At 42.1% G+C, this 19,485-nt stretch overlaps 1 protein-coding gene across 35 annotated transcripts in view; it reads right to left on the bottom strand.

The window, feature by feature from the left end:
- Nucleotides 1-19,485, bottom strand: part of LOC110499059 (transcription factor 7-like 2) — a 98,724-nt gene that overhangs the window by 23,848 nt on the left and 55,391 nt on the right. Inside the window, exon 1 of one of the 35 annotated variants that reach the window (XM_036955892.1) lies at nucleotides 1,193-2,610. The exons of 32 other annotated variants lie outside the window; for them this stretch is intronic. In XM_036955892.1, the coding sequence (XP_036811787.1) occupies nucleotides 1,193-1,315 (123 nt within the window). In that variant the 5' untranslated portion in view covers nucleotides 1,316-2,610. Of the gene's footprint in view, nucleotides 1-1,192; nucleotides 2,611-19,485 lie in introns of those variants that run through there. 2 more of the 35 variants (XM_021575917.2, XM_021575924.2) reach the window with 2 other exon arrangements.

Raw genomic sequence — 19,485 nt, 5'->3', positions numbered from 1 at the left:
AGTAATATCTCAATGCTGTGTTGGAAAAAAATGAAAGAATTTAGGAAAGTGCCAGGCGATCAGTATTGCTATTCCAGACAGGGAGAAAAAAATCAGCCCACTCCAAGGGCATCTTGCTCTAGAGACCGAGTCAGTATATTTAAAAGTTAATCTATTCACTTTGCTTCTGTGACATGCTTGCTGCTGATCACAGGACCTAACAAAAAATGTATCTGGGCCAAAGCCTTTGCTCTCACTCTCCATCTCTCTTCATTCATTCATACATATTGAAGTCTGTCATTTGTCAAATTTACATTTTGCAATATATCTTCCATATAACTTTGTCAATGTGATTTTAATAAATAATTGTCTAAAATGTATTTCATATTGAGTTATATACAAGAGCAATGTGCTATGTGTGTTTACACTTCCCCATTAGAATGTAATCATCTCTTGAGCTTTCCTACCCGAGTTGAAGTGGTGTCTAGAAGCAGTGATACTACAGTGCAGGAGCTACACTGAGTTCTGTCATCAGCTTTTGAAATGCAATCAGCGTTTTACATTTTCAGTTGAAAGAGGAGGCAATTATAATTTTGAATTAGACGGCAAAATTAAGAGAGGAATATGTTAATTTGTGGGTTATTTCAATTATATTTTCCATTTCATGGTTAGACGTGAGCATGATCAAATAATGCTTTGTCTAGGAATTACTATTCAGTTGGATAATAAGGTATGATCTTTTGATAAATAATACAAAGTAATACTGAACTAACTATTTTCATTTGAATTCATTAGTAAATAACGGTTTATAGATTTGAATAGCAATTTAAAACAAAATGGCAAATGCTGCTTTCTGTCTTTGGCCTGTTTCTGTAAATGTACACTGCTCATTAGCATATCCCCACACACACCTCCCAAACACAGGCCAAGATCAAGAACACCCCCTCCCCGCACATAAACATACACAGCCACCTAAAAAATAAATAGAAGCAGAAAGGAATATTTGAAAGGAAAAAGCTTTAAAGCAGATGACCACCAGCCTGCACTTACAGGAGAGGGAATACCCGTCTGGGTCCCCCTTAATCACAACAACCATCATCTGAACCTCAAAGTTCAACGGTAACATAATCAAAAAGTGATGGAGAACAGGAATTGAGAGAAAGGGAGATGAAGAGAGACAGAGAAAGGAGATAGGGGAGTGTGGTTTACTCACCCAGCCACTGAGATTCAGATGCCAGCAGCCGATCTGCTGGAGGAGGGGGAGCCCGGAGGCAAGGACTCCTCCTTTGGCTCCCCTCTCCTCCGGCCCCGCTAAAACGCCCTCACTCGGGTACATGACCCCCCGCTTACTATTCACCTGCCCCCCACTTCTCCTCCCTCACTACAGAGTTCAAAACCACTGGCCTTCCCTTTCTTCTGCACACTCTTTTTCCTCCTCCACTTCTTCTTCTTTGTCTTTTCTTAGCCCTCACTTCTTCTTCTCCCAAAGTGCTGAAGTGTGTGCGGCTGGGCATGTGTGTGTCCCTCAAACCGAGGCATCCTCATTGCGACACGAGTGGCCCATTGTTCCCAGGATTTTATGATTGGAGGATCCACAGACATTTGTGTCTGAGGATCCACAGATGTGGTTCAGGGTCTGGGGCCTAGCCTGCCCCCCTACCTCCCCCAAAACAGCATGAGGATCTCCCAGCTTCCTCCACCACTCTCAGCACCTCCTCACAGCTTCCTCTCTCAGGAAAGTTTGTGCCGGTCACAAGAAATGAAAGCGAAAAAACGAACCGAGAAAAAAAATATAAAGTGCTGCTTCTCAGTGCAGAGAAATCTTCCCACAAGCAACAATCGAGAAAAAAATACACAACAATATAGACAACAAAAATATTGTTATTACAAAACTCCCAGATTGCACACTTGTATATGTGTCTGTATGTGTGTGGGGGCTCTGCAGTCCCTCCAGGATGCCCAGAGTCGAACTGGCAGCTTGAAAAGCTTTGGCTACAACAAGGTAAAGTGAGCAAGGAAAGAGACACAGAGAGAGGGGGAGAAAAAAGAACAAGACACAACATCCACAAAGGGAGGGCAGGCTCAGCAAAGTGTAGCAAACAGTCACTTATCCATGTGATACTGACAGTCCCCTCTCCAACCCAACTTTCCAGGGGGGTAGGAGGAAACGAGAAAGAAATGTATTTGTCTTCATTTTGACATGGACGTGACATCTACGTGGGGTCTTCTTTCTGTTTTTCCTTTTCTGTTATTTTTCTGACCAATAATACTGAAGATGGGAGGGTGGTGGATTCCACTGTTAAATCCTCCTGACCTCTCTGTGTGAGAAGATCAACTACGCAAGGCCTAAAGCCTCCATACCCCCTACTGCTCTCTCTGTCCTCCGCCTCTGAAACATTATTATCTTGAGATAATTTCCTCTGAATATTCGGGCCCCACAACCATGCTCCTGTCCCTAGCGCTTTCCAGGCTCTTACCACTTCCAGGGCCTTAGAGCAGGGCAAGCAAATGCAGGACATGTGCCTTTCACCAATTAACAAGTAGGGTGATTAACTAATTGCACAAGAACTTGCTTCACCAAGGTTTAATTTTATATTTTGAATGTAAAGGAAATATACAATTGTGGTTTTTAATAAATCTATCGTTTCAATATGATTTAGTGACAAAAAAAGTAGGTAGAGTTGACCGATGGTATATTCCAAACACATTGTCACCTAATTTTACCTGGTGACAATGAACAAAAATATATTTGCAAAAAAGGGGTGGCAGGTAGCCTAGTGGTTAGAGCATTGGGCCAGTAACTGAAGTGTTGCCTGATCGAATCCCCGAGCTGACAAGGTAAAAATGTGTCGTTCTGCCCCTGAACAAGGCAGTTAACCCACTGTTCCACGGTAGGCCGTCATTGTAAATAAGAATTTGTTTTTAACTGACTTACCTAATTAAATACAAAAATATATAAAAAAAATGGGCAACTGAAAAGGCGGAGCAGCATATTTAATATCTGAGCAACAATAAGATGACAACAACGGAAGCAACAAAAACCTAACGCATGGCTTTTTCTCCAATATTTTATTTCAATCTTCTTTTTTATGCCCTGCTCTTCTCTGGCGTTCGCCAGAGGCCCTTAATGCCAAAACAAAGCCCTGGGAATGTCCTTTACATGGCTCCCACAAAAGCAATGAGGCTCCAGCTTGACAAGTAAAAGAGCCCCAACAACGTGGCGGCTAATTGCCTTCCCTCCCTCCATTCAGCTCGGCCGCCACACTCCCGCGACCTCCTTTGTCCCACGTGCACTTTCTTAAGTAAACTGACAGTTCGCCCGCAAATGATGGACAGCTCCCAATCAGCCGGCCACAATGGCAACAGTGCGACCAACAGGAGAGACGACCCCTCTGAAAAAAGAGAGAAATAAAAGACCCTCTATCCCACTCCACTGTCTCCGGTGCACACACTAGACCAAAAAGTGTGCAAGAAAAGAAACGAAAGAGAGGAAACCGGAATGGACAACAATGGATGGCGACCGTTACAAATCCTGCTCATTTGGACTTAACTTTGAGGAATACAAGACTGGACACAAAATGTAAATGATTGGCATACACTCAAAGAGACGCCCCTAATCCAGGCACATTGTTTTGTGATAACATACCATGATAATTGATTTAATAGAATATTTACAGATAATACAAATTGAGTTTCATGATTTAAAATTCAATAAAAAAAAAAAACTATTTCAAAATTATTTGAGAATAACAACAATTAAAATGTATTAAAAAAACAATACATTAGAAGAAACTGAATAAAAAATACCTGATATTTAGTTATTAGTAGTACAATGCACTTCACTATTTTCATTACCTTAATCATAATTGATTTATTTATGATCAATATATTATTACAAAATAATAAATATAATTTTTAATTAAAGTTGACCATGTCAGACTGTCAGACAAAGCAATCAAACACTGCCTTTCAACCTGTCACTTAGCAACTAAACTATTAGAAATTGCCAAATGGAAGACATTCAATAATGTCAACAAACTCCAATAAAAAATAATATTTACAGCCAGACAAACCAACTTACATTAGTTGAACAATAAAGCACAGGAGGTAATAAATAATGTCTTACCATTTAAAAGAGCTGTATTTGGGATGCTGCTCGGTTCCTGGTTAAAACAAGCATGCTGGCGCTCATGGTAGCGCACAGACTTCAACAAGACGCCCATCACCATGTCATCCACTAATCCACTGGGGGGCAGCACCTCATCTACGGCAGCCCCTCGCAAACCAAACGCCTGATCGGCTGAGTCGATAACACACCAGCCCAAAGAAGAGGGAAAGGACCGGTGGAGCACCAGCCAGCGATGGCAAGCCCATCCAGGTCCGACAGAGGAGAGCGAGCGAGCGGCCAAACTGGGCTGTTCACACTCAGCCCCCTCATTCATTCACACACACTCTCTCAGGCAGCGTTGCTCTCCTCCACGTCTGACCAGGAGTCCCTCTCTCTCCCCCTCGCCCATCTTCATTTCCCCCCTAATAAGCTCCTTTGTGTCTATCTCTCTTTCTTTGATAAGTTGAAAGGACAACAAAAAGAATTGAGAGAAAGAAGTGAGGGAGAGGGAGAGAGAGGCTATCCTTCCGCGGCTTGGTAGACATAAAGGTACTCGAGTCTTCTATAGGAGTTTCCCTAACTTGGCTAAACTCAAGCAGTGGGGTGTCCCTCGTCATGTCATTAATCCTCAATGCTAGCTACGCTCCATTCACTAGGAGTAGGACGGAATAAAACGCAAAATCAAAAAACACAACACAGGGCAAAAATACATGTTTTTAAAAAGCCAAAGAAAGTAATCCGATCGGGCAGCGAGTGTGTGGTGTTATGACCAAATTGCCCCCTGGTCCTGCCTGACGGTAGACACAGATTTTGATGAAAGGACCCCGTAAAATACGATACCAAAAAGACCAACCAGACATTTATTAACAAAAGAGCCAGCCACACTGTTAAAGCTTTGCAAACTCCACTAATCTCTAAAGACAACAGAAAAGAAAAATCAGCCCGACTCCAAAGTCAAACAAAGCCAGAAGACAAGCCAACAACAGCAGTTAACAATAACAAAAATACTAATAAATTGAAACAAGCCGGTATGGTTCCTACCGAACTTGCAATAGGAAATTAAGCCCGGACAACTGGTGGCTTGAAGAGAGGAAGCCCACTCTTAAAGCCGTGATCCGACCATCCACCATACCACCGCTGTGAGCCTTTTAACCATAGCAGAAAAAAATTACTATTGATCTTCAAATGGCGATAATTTAAAAGATCAAAAAGATTAAACAAAATCAAGAATGTGCTGACTTACCATGTTACTCTTTTTTTTTGGTTGCAACTTTTATTAAAAAAAATATATATATTTGCTCAAAGATGAGGCATCGGAGGTGTCAAATTTTTGTAGCCGTCTCTTGATCGTATTACTTCTGCAGTCCTGGTTTCCAATGCGTGTGAACTTTTTCCGTTTCTCTTTTATTTTGTTTGTGGTACCTAGCTTTTTTTCCTTCCTTAAGACTTTAAAAGCCTTCAGCTCAGTAAACCAGCACAAATTATCTTGCCACCTTGCGCAGCTCTGATGCTTTGGCCGCTAACTTTGGAAGGCCCTTTACTACTGCATCAAAATTAGCATTGTCAAAGCAGTTAATGAATATTAATATTGTATTTGTCATTGGAGCTGGCCCATTGCTGAACTCCAAGTCATCCATCAGGGACAAGATTAAGCACACAATTATTTCTGACTGACAGGGACCAAATCTGGGAGATTTTTTTTCTCCAACAATTTAAAGAAAAAGACAAAACATCATCTTAAGGTGCCTCCCTGGAGACAAGAGACAAGATTAATACACTTTTAATGAAGCAAGATTTCATTGTGCGTGAGCTGGAGGAACGTCAGAAAAAAAGGACGTAAGAAATATTCTGACTCACGATTTTAACCGTTTTTACTAAAAGGACTGAAACCACAAATTACTAATATTTTCTGTGACAGCAGTCAAAAATTATGATTCAAGTACTATTATAATTTTTTTGATAGAATCTGAATTCTAATCAACGTTTCTCCCTCCTTCTGGAATACTTTTTCCTCAGGGCTTTCTAACATGAGTTGGAATGAAGAGGAATGAGAGATATAAACACGGAATAGTAAATAATTCCTGCACAAATTTGACATGAAACGTTAATCAGAAACCTGGACCTCCAGCGCTCTACGTGGAGCCCGACACAGCGCCGATCACCGAGGACCACACAGGCAGCCTTCCACTACCACCCGCTACCACCATTTCAACTAAAACCTGTGAAACCCTTTCCCTACACCATCAGAACAACCCGCTTTCACCATTACAGTTCAAACTAAGGAACCTTTTCCCAATAATCTGAAATACAGTACCTACAACCCGGGACGAATATCAAACAACATGTCTGAAAAATCACATATTTTCTAATCGAGACTGTATTTTTAAATACAGTGCCTTAATCAACAGCATTCTTACCTGCACCTGACTTGCTGAGAAATTAGCCAGGTAACATGCCATTTAGTTTGCTTTTGCATGTTTTTGAAGAGCAAAAAAGCACAGATCACACACATTTTTTTTTTTTTGTCTTCTCACGCTTGAGGCTTAAGATTTTGAACAAACTCTACAGTGCGATACCGGTTCTTTTCACCATTCTTTGAGGTGCTTTCACCGCTTTCCCTTTTCCTTTCCCGTTATCCGTCAGGGGTCGACCCAAATAGGAACCTTTTTTAGGGCACGTTTGGAATTTCTTTCGATCTTTTCATGGAAAATACCACTTTGAAATATAGTAAAAAGGCACCAAGGGGGTGTACGAAAAATGACAGATGTGGGGCATTAATGCCACCGGCCCTGTGAATTGGTGCAGGTCGGGGGTCAAGCTATGGGCACACCTTGGGGTGTCGGGTCCCTGTCGACCACCCTGCAGGACCCCTAATACCATTAGCAACCCTTAGATGAACATAAAAAATTGGGCTTTTGTTCTCAAGGTGCTGATCCGACTCAAACAGCCCAGCGGCACTACCACCCCAAAATACAGATCGGAGTGTCTTCTATTGAACTGAAGAAAGCAGCATAGGACCGCTCAATATCAACATTTTATGGCGCCTCAAAAAGCCGCAGGCATCGATGTGATTGTTTTCGGGTGTTTTTATTTTTTAGATAACTTTGCAGTATATACCTTTAATTTTTATAAGAGCTTGATTATATTTGACCTCACAATGAGTTTAAAATATCATATTTTGATATTGTAAGCTTTAAAAATGTATGATCATGGTCAATAAAAAAATGCTATACCAAAATACCAAATGCAATTTGTAATTGAGTTGTAAAATATAACCAATTTAGCAATATTAAATGAAGATATGGTTAATATTACAAATACAATTGTGTGTTCCTCACAATGCATTTGGCAATTTGAGATTGACAAATGCTGGTCTATATGTCTACTTGAGCATACATTCATAATAATAATAATAATAATAAAAGTAATAATAATAGCAATTATAATTATAATTTTAGCAATTGCACGAACACAGACACACAGCCCAATTAATTAGGTGTTCACTGGAGCCTGTCTTTAAGAGTAAACAGCAAGTAGAAAACCCCTCCATGTCTTAATGCATGTTGAGAGTCTATAACAGGTCCAATCTAGGTGAGTAGAAGGAAAGAGGAAAGGAGGAGAGCAGGCAGCTCTGTGGCCCAGCGTGATCACATCAGCACTAGTATCAAATTAACTCTCCGACTTTGAAACTTATTGATCTGCTATTAAGACACTAGTGAACTTGATGAAGTGAGTGCTGTAGGTGACTCGGGGACTTCAAAGTCTCACGCGAGCCACATAAAACAAGCCACTTTGATCCCCCCTTGCCTCGGATCTGGAGAGGGGCTTCTGAGGAACCCCCAATTCGTCTCCTCTCTCTTCTACTCTCCTCTCTCCCACTCACCCGAGGCCCGGGCTTCAGTACCGGCTCTCTCTTTCTCTCCATCCCTCTCTGGCAGCCTGGAGAACTGGCACAGCACTACTGTACAACCACACACTGTTAATTGCACATATTCAAGGGAATGATTAACATGGAGAATACAGTAGCTTTTACAGTGGTGCAGATCTCCTGTCTGATTCAAACAAACACTTACATGAAAACACACACACAGTTTGACTGCATGATACGATGCATCAAAAATACACATTCACGTCGGCTACACTGCCGGTTCTAAAGATGTTACCATTAAAATTCACTGCTGATAAAGAGGGGAGTCTCCTGACCGAATTTACAGTATTTATTATTGTAAGGATAAGAGGAACAATGCAGAGTGCTAGATAAAGCATTGCTATTGTGGCGACCCCCCCCCCAGGAAAATATGAACTTCCATATTAGAAACTGCAGAATGCCAATCATACCTGGGATTTTCTTTTCTCCTTTTGTGCCACTGGGTGGAGGTAGTAGTTAATGTTTTCAGTTCATGCTAAATCACAATTACATTTTGAGATATAAACAAATCCAGACATGCCCACGGAACACCATATTTTCCGGGCCAACCCTCTATAGAGCCTACTTTAAATAACATAACACAAAAAGCAGTGTCTAACTCACTCACTAGAAGCTCTATCTGCTGTCTCTCTCCATTCCACTATTAGAACGGCTGGAAAATGGTTTTAAAAAACCCCACTGGTTCTGCCTCCACTAACCCACAAGGGCCGATTAAAGTAAATATGAATGGCTAAATGAAGGACCGGACAGTGTTTGCGCTTAGGCTCCGGTGCTCAAAAGGTGTGTGTGTGTGTGTGTGTGTATAAGTGTGTGTGTGGCTGCGCTTGGAGTGCCAGGGCTAAGCTGTGTCTGTTTAATTAAGAGGTGTAAACAGATGACAAATGTGAGACAGTTAAACATTTCATGTGTGTTTATCTCTCCCCTCTCGCACTCATTTATTTAGTTCAGAGAAGATTCTAGAGTGGGTGGTGTTAAAGACTGATGGGAGAGACGGCGTCGGATTAAAACGCAGCCGCCACGCTACCGTGACAGTCAGCAGGCAACAGAGAGAAATTTCCTGACAATTGTTTTGACATTTTTTACTGCTCAACTAAATTCTGTTTGATAAAAAAAAAGCTAGGGATTATACAATTAATTGAATAAATTCAAATACTTATGCTGCTATGCAGCTGTTGTTAGAGGCAATAATTACATTGGTTTCAATTTTGATGACATTATGACATTGCAAGACAAAACATTGGAATTAGATTTTCCATTTCAAATAGTATCAAGTGAATTGACAATATAAAAGTGCAATTAATATTGCTATAACGTTCATGACCGCATTCTCCTTGCAAGTAAGATCACCTGACAATGTTTTTATGCTTCCTATCTCGCATTGATGTATATTGCCAAGAGTCAATGTCAAATCGGAGCTGCGCAACACCCGCAGTAAATGCAGAACGAACAACGCCTGCGGCACACGCATCCTTTTCTTAACCCACTTGCAATATATAGCTCAAAGTTATCATTTCCATTGTGACAATGTTAAAGTCAAAAAAAATATGTTTGGGGGGTGGATAGGGGAAGGAGAGGCATGAGAGGCAGGAGAGAAAAAGCAAAAGAAGAAGGAGAGGGAGAAAAAGAAGAAGAGGAGCAGGAGGAGGAGGGGAAAAAAGAGCCCTGTGCCACGAGCATATATAAGAGAACTTTCACCAATTAGTGGGGAGAAACGGGAGAGGGAGCTGCCGCAGAGCCGGCACTCAAAGAGCCAGGCCTCGCGGCGGAGCTGTCATGTCGGCAGGATTGATCAACAGGCCTGCTATTTCTAATGGCATGTTGTCATGAAGCCGCAGCCATGGGGAGCCACCTGCCTCAGTCCTCCTAGACAGCAAAGTGTGTGTGTGTGTGTGTGTGTACACGTGTGTGTGTGTGTGTGTATGTGGATTTGAGATTGGGTTGGGGGGTATTGCAGCAACCATATATACCTATTCCGTGCCAGTATATCTTTAACTAACAATTTGAGAAGGGCCTCAATTCCTCCTCCCCTCTCTTCCTTCCTACCTTACCCATCCCTGATGTGTTCAAATGTGACAGGTGCACCTGTACTGTTTTAATCTCACCTAGTCCAGCCAGACAAAGCGTGTGTCAGTGCAATGACTGCAAACATGAAAATGTATAATATTGTTTTAATTTCTATTTCCATTGATAATAATAATACATTAAATCAATTTAAACCTCTCAGCTGTTCAACTTGTACTGTTAATAGGAGTGAAATTAAAATACAATAAATAGAAGATTAATTTCTGCTAAGAAGCAATTTTTTATTCCATTTTCATAACAAATCAGAAGTACCCATTTCATTGAGCTATAAATGATTGTTTCAATCAAGAGGCTAAGCTGCATTAAGTATGCAAAAATGTACTATATACTATAAAGCATCTTATTTGATTAAAGCTCATTTACTGAAAATCTAGCCAATTTTAAAACATTTTTGTATAATTTAAAACGGTTCTGGGAGAAACGACGCAATCAAACAAAGGAAATCGCTCAATAAAAAATGTGTCACGTTGCTCCGTTTTTCAGTAATGCGGCAACAGTAACTAGAAGCCTTGCTTAATTTCTAGCCTCCACTGCAACACAAGTGTGGCCTCACTAACGATAAAAAGTCAAATAAAAGTTACAGAACTTTCGAGTTCAAGGTAGCGCTAGCTACTTGGAGTGTATGTCACGTACAGGTAACCTTTTTATCGGGCCTGCCTCTGGTCTCATCAGTCGATTAAATTCTCTGCCGGCGGCAGTGGCTTAGCCGAGGGACACGGACCAATAGAAAAATATTTCATTGTGTTAGCATTTCAAATGGCGAGTTGAGGGAGGGGGGGTGGGTTGGAGAGGTGGGGGGAAGAAGCGCAAACCGATCATTGCCAGTGGAATTAATTGGCTATTCCGAGAATAATGTCCCTTACCCATGATCCTCGGAGGGCCGAACGCCAGCGGAGGCCACTTTTTTTGTTCGGTGTCTTCAAAAAGAGGACTGCTTGGGGGTACTGACCGTATTAGGGTTTTAGCTCAGACCCCTAAAGGCCGGGTGAAATAATCAGAGGCGCTGAACCAAACTCGGCTAATCCGCATCCTAATTAAAAACTCAGAACCCCATTACACCTCACCGTAATGCCAATCGAAAAATAAATACTTTCAAAGAAATAAAATGGAGTGAAAATAAAATTCGGAACATAAAGAGAAAGAATAAAACAACGATATATGCAGAGAGAATTTTAGAACAATGGACTGCACTAGGCTTTCAGCCAACGCTCAATAAATGGCTCAAGATGGAGCTACCATGGTGGTGCTTCTATCCTTTTATTCAAGGGGATTTGGGTTTGAGCTCTGTTACACATCGCCCAAGCATATGCAATGACCCTAACTGATATCGGTGCATCTTTTAACCATATCTTAATCTAACCTTTTTAAAGCTCTGTGGCTTTTCAGACTCAAAACAGCATTAAGAATGAGCATTGTTTGGAGCTTGGGGGAGGCAGCCCTAGGAGACGATTCCACAGAATTGTTGGGCCTGGTCCGGGGCAGGAGCCCTCTGGATAAACAGCTGCTTATGCGCACGAATCATCAACTCTATAGAGCAAAGTGGGAAAACAAACCCCCCCCAAAAAAAATATCCAGATTAGGGTGGGGGGGATCATCCCAAATGCTCCATCTCTCCATATCGACCACTTTGGGTCTATAGTACGCAGTTTGTCGATATTATCCCCCCCAAAGACGGACGGGCGAATTCGCAGTGGTCCCTATTACACGCCTCTCCTTCGCTCATTGTGAATTCAGTCAACGAAGTCAATCTTATTAACTTCCGCACTGGTTCACACATGACATTTTCTTCAATTTTCTCGGCAACATCAAAAACATCAATTAGCAGCTGGAAAATGGGAAGGAGCGAATGACAGAGTCCGATAACAGACTTATTTGAAGCTGAGGGTAAATCTATTCTCCGGTTTCTGAATGTGTTCATTACAATTGCATTTTCAAAGAAGACCTCCAAATAGCAAAGAAATTAAACGTATCTTCTAGAAATGTCCAGAAATTGTTTTTTGTGTGTTTTTTTAATCCTGTGTCTATCTCCCGGCCTCAGCGGGCAACACAAAGCATAGTGGTGCCGCATTTTCCGTCTCTCATTATAACAGCTCACAACTTCCTCCACAGAACTTGAAACCCTGTAATGCCAAATCCAACCCGGAAAATAACAATTTTAAAGAAATGTAACATTTTCCTATGATGGATGGAGACCCAGATAAAAATAACCCTTTAACCGACCTATTGTCAAAAAAAAATATAGACCGACTGTATGATGATTTAACACCTACTTTTATTTTAAAATAGTGATTAAACACACCAGATATCATATCACATGGCAAATCTGAGGGAAAAATATGTTTATTGAGTATTATTTAGTTGGTTTTTACCCTTATCCTATCTTTAATTAAAGTCTAAATAAGTGAAGACTTCAATATCCAAAATCCACTGTACTGAGAAATAGTCTTGCAATGTATGTGGCATGGTATCACACCCCTTACTTTTAAGTTTAACCTTGCTTTTAAATGCAATATTTCCTTCCCCTTACTGGATCCTGGATACTTGAAATGCTATAAAAAAGATAAAAAATAACATATTAAATATCATACATCAACTCATTTCAATTGATAATTTCCTGCTTTTTACATCACATCACAGTGTGTCGAAATATGAACCTGCATATTAAAAAAAAAAACATTTCTTTGCTCAACTTTTCCCCTTTCGCAACATTGATGAACATGTAACCCAGTAAACTAAGTAAAAGGCTATTTTTTGCTGATATCCAAACATCGTCAGACGGCTTCCTCATGCTTGAGTTACATCTCCGAGGGGGTGAACAAAAGCAACTTTAGTGGCTGCGGAAAGACACTCGTAATGCTATGGGGGAGAGGGCCGATCACATACAGAGATGCGCGGATCAGGTTCCTCCGGCCCATTGATTTCTGATCTTTTGACATTATTTAGTTGCTTTTTATTTTCTTGCCCGTCTTTCTTCCACGTCACAAAAGACAGGGATGTCCAAACAAGCGACGGTGGGGATATCTACTATCTGTCAAAAGAGCAGGCTTTTCCCGGCACTGAAGCAGTGGAGTGCTCTGACAGTGCCGAGAACCATCGGGATGAAAATATCACTCTTTATAATGGGGCTAATCAGATTTCGGATGCTATTTGCCTTCTAGCCAAGGGGAGACGGGTGGCGTAGAGCAAAAGGGCTGTAACCAATACACTTCCCCTAGTCCATCAGAGTCACTATCTGTCCGCACCTCAAAAAGAAGGCCTTTAATGAGGTTAGATCCATTTGAGGTGTAGCTATAGGCTATAAATCACACCAATACGGAAGAACACAACTTTAAATGTATGGTGACACATCTACCTGAATTTCTATGTACAACATTGTAAATATGGCTAAAACAAACAAGCTGGCTAAATGCAGAATGAAATGAGTAGAGGTGCATTTGTAATACCTCTGCTCGATGAATGCTGAACATACAGAAGTGATCATTTCCATTAAGCAGGGATTAGATCATCTTTCCCATGTGCTTTCACAGGCCTGTTGCAGATTAGATCACTGTGAAAATGGTCAAATGGTTCTGTTTATCTCCCTGTAATTATTTTGATGCAGATGACAGAGATTGTTTGTGCGGCTGTGTGTAAGGCTTGATGACGTGGACAACCACACACACACACAGACACACAGACAGTGAGATAAAGACCTCGGCATGGACAAAGCTGAGTGGCGCCTCTAAACACCATTAACCCATTAGATTGTTTTAATAAAAACCTTACAAAAGGACCCATAGTAAGTGATTTGAAATACTGTTTTAGGTGAAGGAGCAGGTCCAAGCACACACAATTACTATATTCAAGTCAAGTAATGACTGACAGTAATGTTCTTGTGACGTGACACAAATTGACTTTCAATGAGGTAGAAAAACTGGGCGACCACGGCATGGCGTTTGCTATGCTAGCAGACAGTGCTTCAATCAGGGCCACCCGCACATCTCCCACAGCATCAATTGTAAGGGAGAATTCATATTGGTTGTTCTTCACAAAACATGACTATCAACCACTATCAAGTCAAACTATTTTTTGAAGAGATCTCCATCATATTTTTCCCATTACCTGTACATTGACAGTTTAAAAGAGCAATTACAAGGTTAAAAATAATAACTGTCCTTCGCCAGGGCAAGGCATTGTCAGTAACCCAGATGTAAATAATGCTGTCTTTTTATACTAACATATTTTATTAGCCTAAGGAATTATTAAAACATGTTGCAATAATAGAGGACCATGGCATTGTTATATTCATTCAATTCCATGCATTTTACAAGCAAGCAATTCAGCTTTCTTTTGTGTGGCGCAATTGGTGATACTGTACCTTAAACAGTACACTCCCATCATGTCAATTGCTTTGTAAATAAGGATGCATTATGAAAGGAAAATTACACGGGCAAGAGACTGTAGTAATAGTTTTCCTCTTCGGGACTATAATACATGGCATCCAGGTCAGGATAACCAATAATATACACAAAGCACTAACCCTTATTTTAGTTAAATGCTCTCCACAGACTGTGCTTATTTGAGACCAAAACTAGCGATCAATTGTAGAGTCGTGACTCTTTATAATCACTTTTATTTCCAGTCCATTAAAGTTTGGCCGTGTCACTTGATTACTCCCTTTTGTATTTACCTTTCCAATTACTTTTAGAGTTTGGGATTTACAAATGTGCACTTTCATGTCCCGTGTTAGCAGATAAGTTGCTGCTCCTTGCCATGAAAGAAGCGTTTTAATGAGCTGCACTAGGGTTAATTGGTTCGCTAAGATCCCAGAGTCATGTGTCTCAATATGAAATTAAACCATTTCTTGGAGTTTCCACAACTTATTTAATTACAAACACTTCAGCCCAATTTCTATTTCTCACAGAGTTGAAAAAACGGCTGTGTTGATCTGACCGTGTCTGCTCGTTTGTTTATGCTGGTTGGTCTTACCCTGCCTTCCCATGATTCCTGACACCGTCATATGTTCTTCATAGATAGCCCATGGTGTACTTTCAGATAGGCAAATAAACATGATCCAGTGTAATGCGTAGGTGCATAAGTGTGGTGGTCAGAAAATGGCACGAGTCACCAATATGATTGGTCGATTTAGTATTTGTCCTAGAATTTGGTAGCTACTGTTTATAATTATGCTTACTTTTTGGAAGAAAAAAATAACTTCTCTCACACCTTTCCACTCTCTCCATCTTACCACACACACAGAGTCCCCCCCCCCCCCCCCCCCCCCCCCCTCACACACACAACCAGCGAATCCCCCTAAAAGACTGTTCCAGTCACTTGCTATTAGGAACTACATGAGGTGAATCCGCCCGTATAAAATGCCTTGTAATTAACACTGGTGCAAACGTGTTAAGGTTACCCTCTGGTAGAAGGGGTTCAGTACTCTTGGCAGTGTAATTACGGGTTCCCCACAACGCACCAACCATCTCACTTAACATCGCTAATTCAATCCATCTTCATTTCCCCAGCACCACCCATCTCATTGATGGATAGCTATCATTAGAGGGTGACAAAGCACTGAAATGACTGAGGCGTGTGTGTGTGTTGGGCCTAATGTCGGGGTGCCGTGCAGGAGGACGCATCCTCTCAGACACACACTATTGCCTTCTAACAGTGGACCTACAAATTACCAAGGGGTGTGGAGAGATGGGACAGAGTGAATGCTTTTGGGTCAGAGAGCAGGACGCATACTGGAAACACATACATAAAAAGCACACATATATTTGAGTATACGCACACCACTTGGCTGCCAGTGACCCCAACACACAGAGAGGCTATGGTTCTGCTCGGCACCCTTTTATAACATGCTGCTCAGACAGCAGACACACAGACACACGTCTCGTGTTCGAAGCAGTCCAACACTAACCACAGGCCCTGATTGAGGGAGACTGGTCTGGTGGTACTCTATATTTTCAGTCTATATATTCAGCCCCAGCCTGGCTGTATATCTTAATTATGTGCTCTGTTTCTTTGTGGAGTGGCGGAGAACAGTCTCCTAGTCATCCCAGTGCAGCAGAAGGTCTCTGTCATGAGGCTATGTTAGACTTTATGGGCTCTGTCATACCCACTGCATCATTACACAACTCACAACCAGCCGGCCCGAATGCCTCTCTAAACAGTGTGTCGCACTCAAACAGGCAATTGCGCGCACATTGTACAAGGCCAACAGCTTCACATGAAGCGACGCTTGTTTGTAAAATCTTTAAAATAATAATTCAAGTAAGGTCCTACATACTTGTTTAATGACCCGCAGTAGGCCTATCTCTTATTACACATGGGCATCTGAAAATCAACAACCCATTCGGGCTACAATGTGGGATAAAAGAGAATAAACAACTGAGAAGGAGGTGAAGAGGAACAAATGCCCAGAAGAGCGAGCCCAGCTGACGTGTGGCTATAGCAGCCAGGCAGCCCTGCGCTCAGCTCAATGTGATTATCTCCTTTCTGGCTGCAGGTTTCGGGGTCAACGGTGCCACACACACAAGCCTGGCCTTGCCATTTCAATGATTGAATTGAATCCGGAGCTCTCAATCAATTGTGTTCAGTGACCCCAGAGACGCCACTGTGGAGAAGGCCCACCAATGTCTCACCGTCCTGGGGAGGGAGCCTAGGCCTACAACAAGCCCCTATCCATTAACCAGGATCCGGTGCCACCGGGTTGAGTAGCTCAAAATGGCTGCCACACCAGGCAGTGGCACTTCATGTTTTTACCCGGAGACGTGGAGTCTACTGTGGGAGGTTTGTTTCGTTTTTTTATATTAGCAGGGATTTAAAAGACATTTTGACACCTGGAGTTGTAGGCACTTCCACAAAAGACGCAGACACTCTGTTTTACTGTCAAACTCTATTTAACAGTGAAGAGGACACAGAGGTTCACATTCAGGTGATGCTGCCTGGCTGAATGTGGGAGATTCTCAGGCTTGTGCTCTCTTGTTTTGTTGGCTTGTTGTGAGGGAGGAATGTGTTGCTACAGCCTCCAAACTCAGCATTCACACAAATACAGCACAGACACACACACAACCTATTGCTCACACTCACATACGCACTCAGACACACCTTGCATCCATACACTCCCACTATTAAATCACCCTCAGACAACTCTGATAATCATGCAAATACACACTAGTACATCAACGAAACCCATGCAGGCACTCATATACTCACAGCAACACACTTACAGTCAGACACACAGACACAGACACACCACACACACACACCACACACCACACACACACACACACACACACATAGATGTAGGCCTATGTACTGTATTCCAGTGCAGGCTGCTGAGAGGAGGATTACTCATAACAATGACTGGAATGGAGTGAATGGAATGGTATCAAACACGTGTTTGATACCATTCCATTCAGTCTATTCCAGCCATTATACTCCATTCCAGACATTATTATGAGCCGTCCTCCCCTCAGCAGCCTCCACTGCTGTATTCCCTGATACACTCCCATAGACTTCAGTGCTGGCCTGCCTGCAGATCCTGCAGTTTGTTTAGCAACACTCCATTTGACGACACCCAAAGGGTGCAATTAAGTCCAATTAGAGCCTGTCGGTTTTATTAAGAGGCTAAAGCTAGCCAGGCTTGGGGGCAGCGAGGGGAGCAGGGGGAGCTACAACAGCACCAAACTTCTGCACTGCACACAGCCAGGCTGGCTGAGAATAGAGCCATTACTCCGAGGAGAAGGGCAAATGCCAGTATATGTCAGGAAAAAAAACCAGACAACTGAAAGACGACTAAACGACTCGGCTGCCAATGTAAACAGTTGAGGTGTGGAATAACAAAAAAAGTTCATGTTCACCAGGTTCAAAGATATTCGCTGTCAGTCAAGACTCGTCTTTAACCAGCCCGGGGTCAGCGGGTGAGCTGACCTCAGATGCTCTGGTGATTACATCATCAGGGTAAGACCCCATTTGGCACATTGAGAGAGATTAGTACTGTAAACATCTGCTCTATCCTTGAGGTGAGATAGGTTGGACTAGCAGTCAGGCGGTACTGTGCGCCAGGCTAAGCTATACTGTAATGCTGAGTTATCAAACTATAAATAACTTAAAATTGAATAATTAAACTGTATTTCTACGACAGATGATTTATCAAATCGATCAATACATGATAAAAGTAGTAGTCTGTAAATGCTGAAATCTGACAGCAAAAACGCCTGAAATGCAGATGTCACAAGCCAAATTGGGAGGGGGTCCATACAGGACTTATGTGGCCATGCCCTGGGACACTTGTGTTTAAATAGCTAAATACTACAGCTGTGATGGAACAAAACACTGGCGCAGCTTTCATCGGATCAAAAACATTTTCCACGTTTACGTCCGACCCCTCCTCAGGGATGTTTACAGATCGCTATCGTTCCGTCTTCGTCACGTTTTTCTCTTGGACCTGTTTCAAAAGACGAGGGCTTTTTATCTCGCCTCTTGCTGTGAGGAAATCTGCTCTTAATGGCTTTCAAAACAGGAAGCCCAACAACAAAAACTGGAAAGTGAGCATGCTTCCCTACCAGCCCCTTCAGTACGCATCCTTCCCAGTGTTGGGGTATAGTATTCTGATAGTGCACCACAGTGTTGCCAAATGTGTCAGTCACAATGACCTTCACCTGACAGCACAACTTAATAATCCTGATCGATATCAAATTAAAGTCTGTAGTATACTGTTTATGGCATTCTTAGGCATTTACTGTTGTGTATCCACAACCCAATCCCGTGCCTCCTCTATGGAATCCATGCCCACTGAGTGCCCTGGATATGCCATGAGTAGATTTTCTGTGGCCCAACAAAAAGAGACCTGAAAGACAGCTAGCTACACACGCTTCCTCGCACAACTCAACCTCACCAAATAACTGATTTTGATATCCTGAAGTTGTTTTTACTACTCTCCTCTCTCTCTCTGGGTTAAAAAAAGTAGATAATTTTCAGGAAAAAAAGAAGAAAAAAAGATATCCTTTCTCACTCCCTGTGTGCTGTTTCCGTGTGTGGAAGTGTTCCCTTCCATTGATTTTTCCCAGCCGGGGCCCTTCCCAACACTAGGCGCTTCCTTGACGATGTCATCTTCAGCACCATTCTACCTTGTAACTGTGCTTTACTCAAGTGGTGTAGTGTACTATACTGCCAGAGAGGAGGGGGGGGAGAAAGGAGGAGAAAAACTGATACATGCGCTTCAAAGTTTCATCTATTGATTTTTGTTTGATGCAGATTGGGGGGGGGGGGGGGGGGGGGAGAAAGAAAGAACAGTTCACAGCTGAGGAGATTATTTTTTGATCACCTCTACAGTGGTGGTGTTTGGTAGTAGGAGTAGGAGTAGTAGTTATAGTAGACAGGGATGTGCGTCTGTCTGGGA

This window comes from Oncorhynchus mykiss, chromosome 20 (genome assembly GCF_013265735.2).
Source record: "Oncorhynchus mykiss isolate Arlee chromosome 20, USDA_OmykA_1.1, whole genome shotgun sequence".
Lineage (NCBI taxonomy): Eukaryota > Metazoa > Chordata > Actinopteri > Salmoniformes > Salmonidae > Oncorhynchus > Oncorhynchus mykiss.
This window is presented reverse-complemented; position numbering and strand designations above follow the sequence as displayed.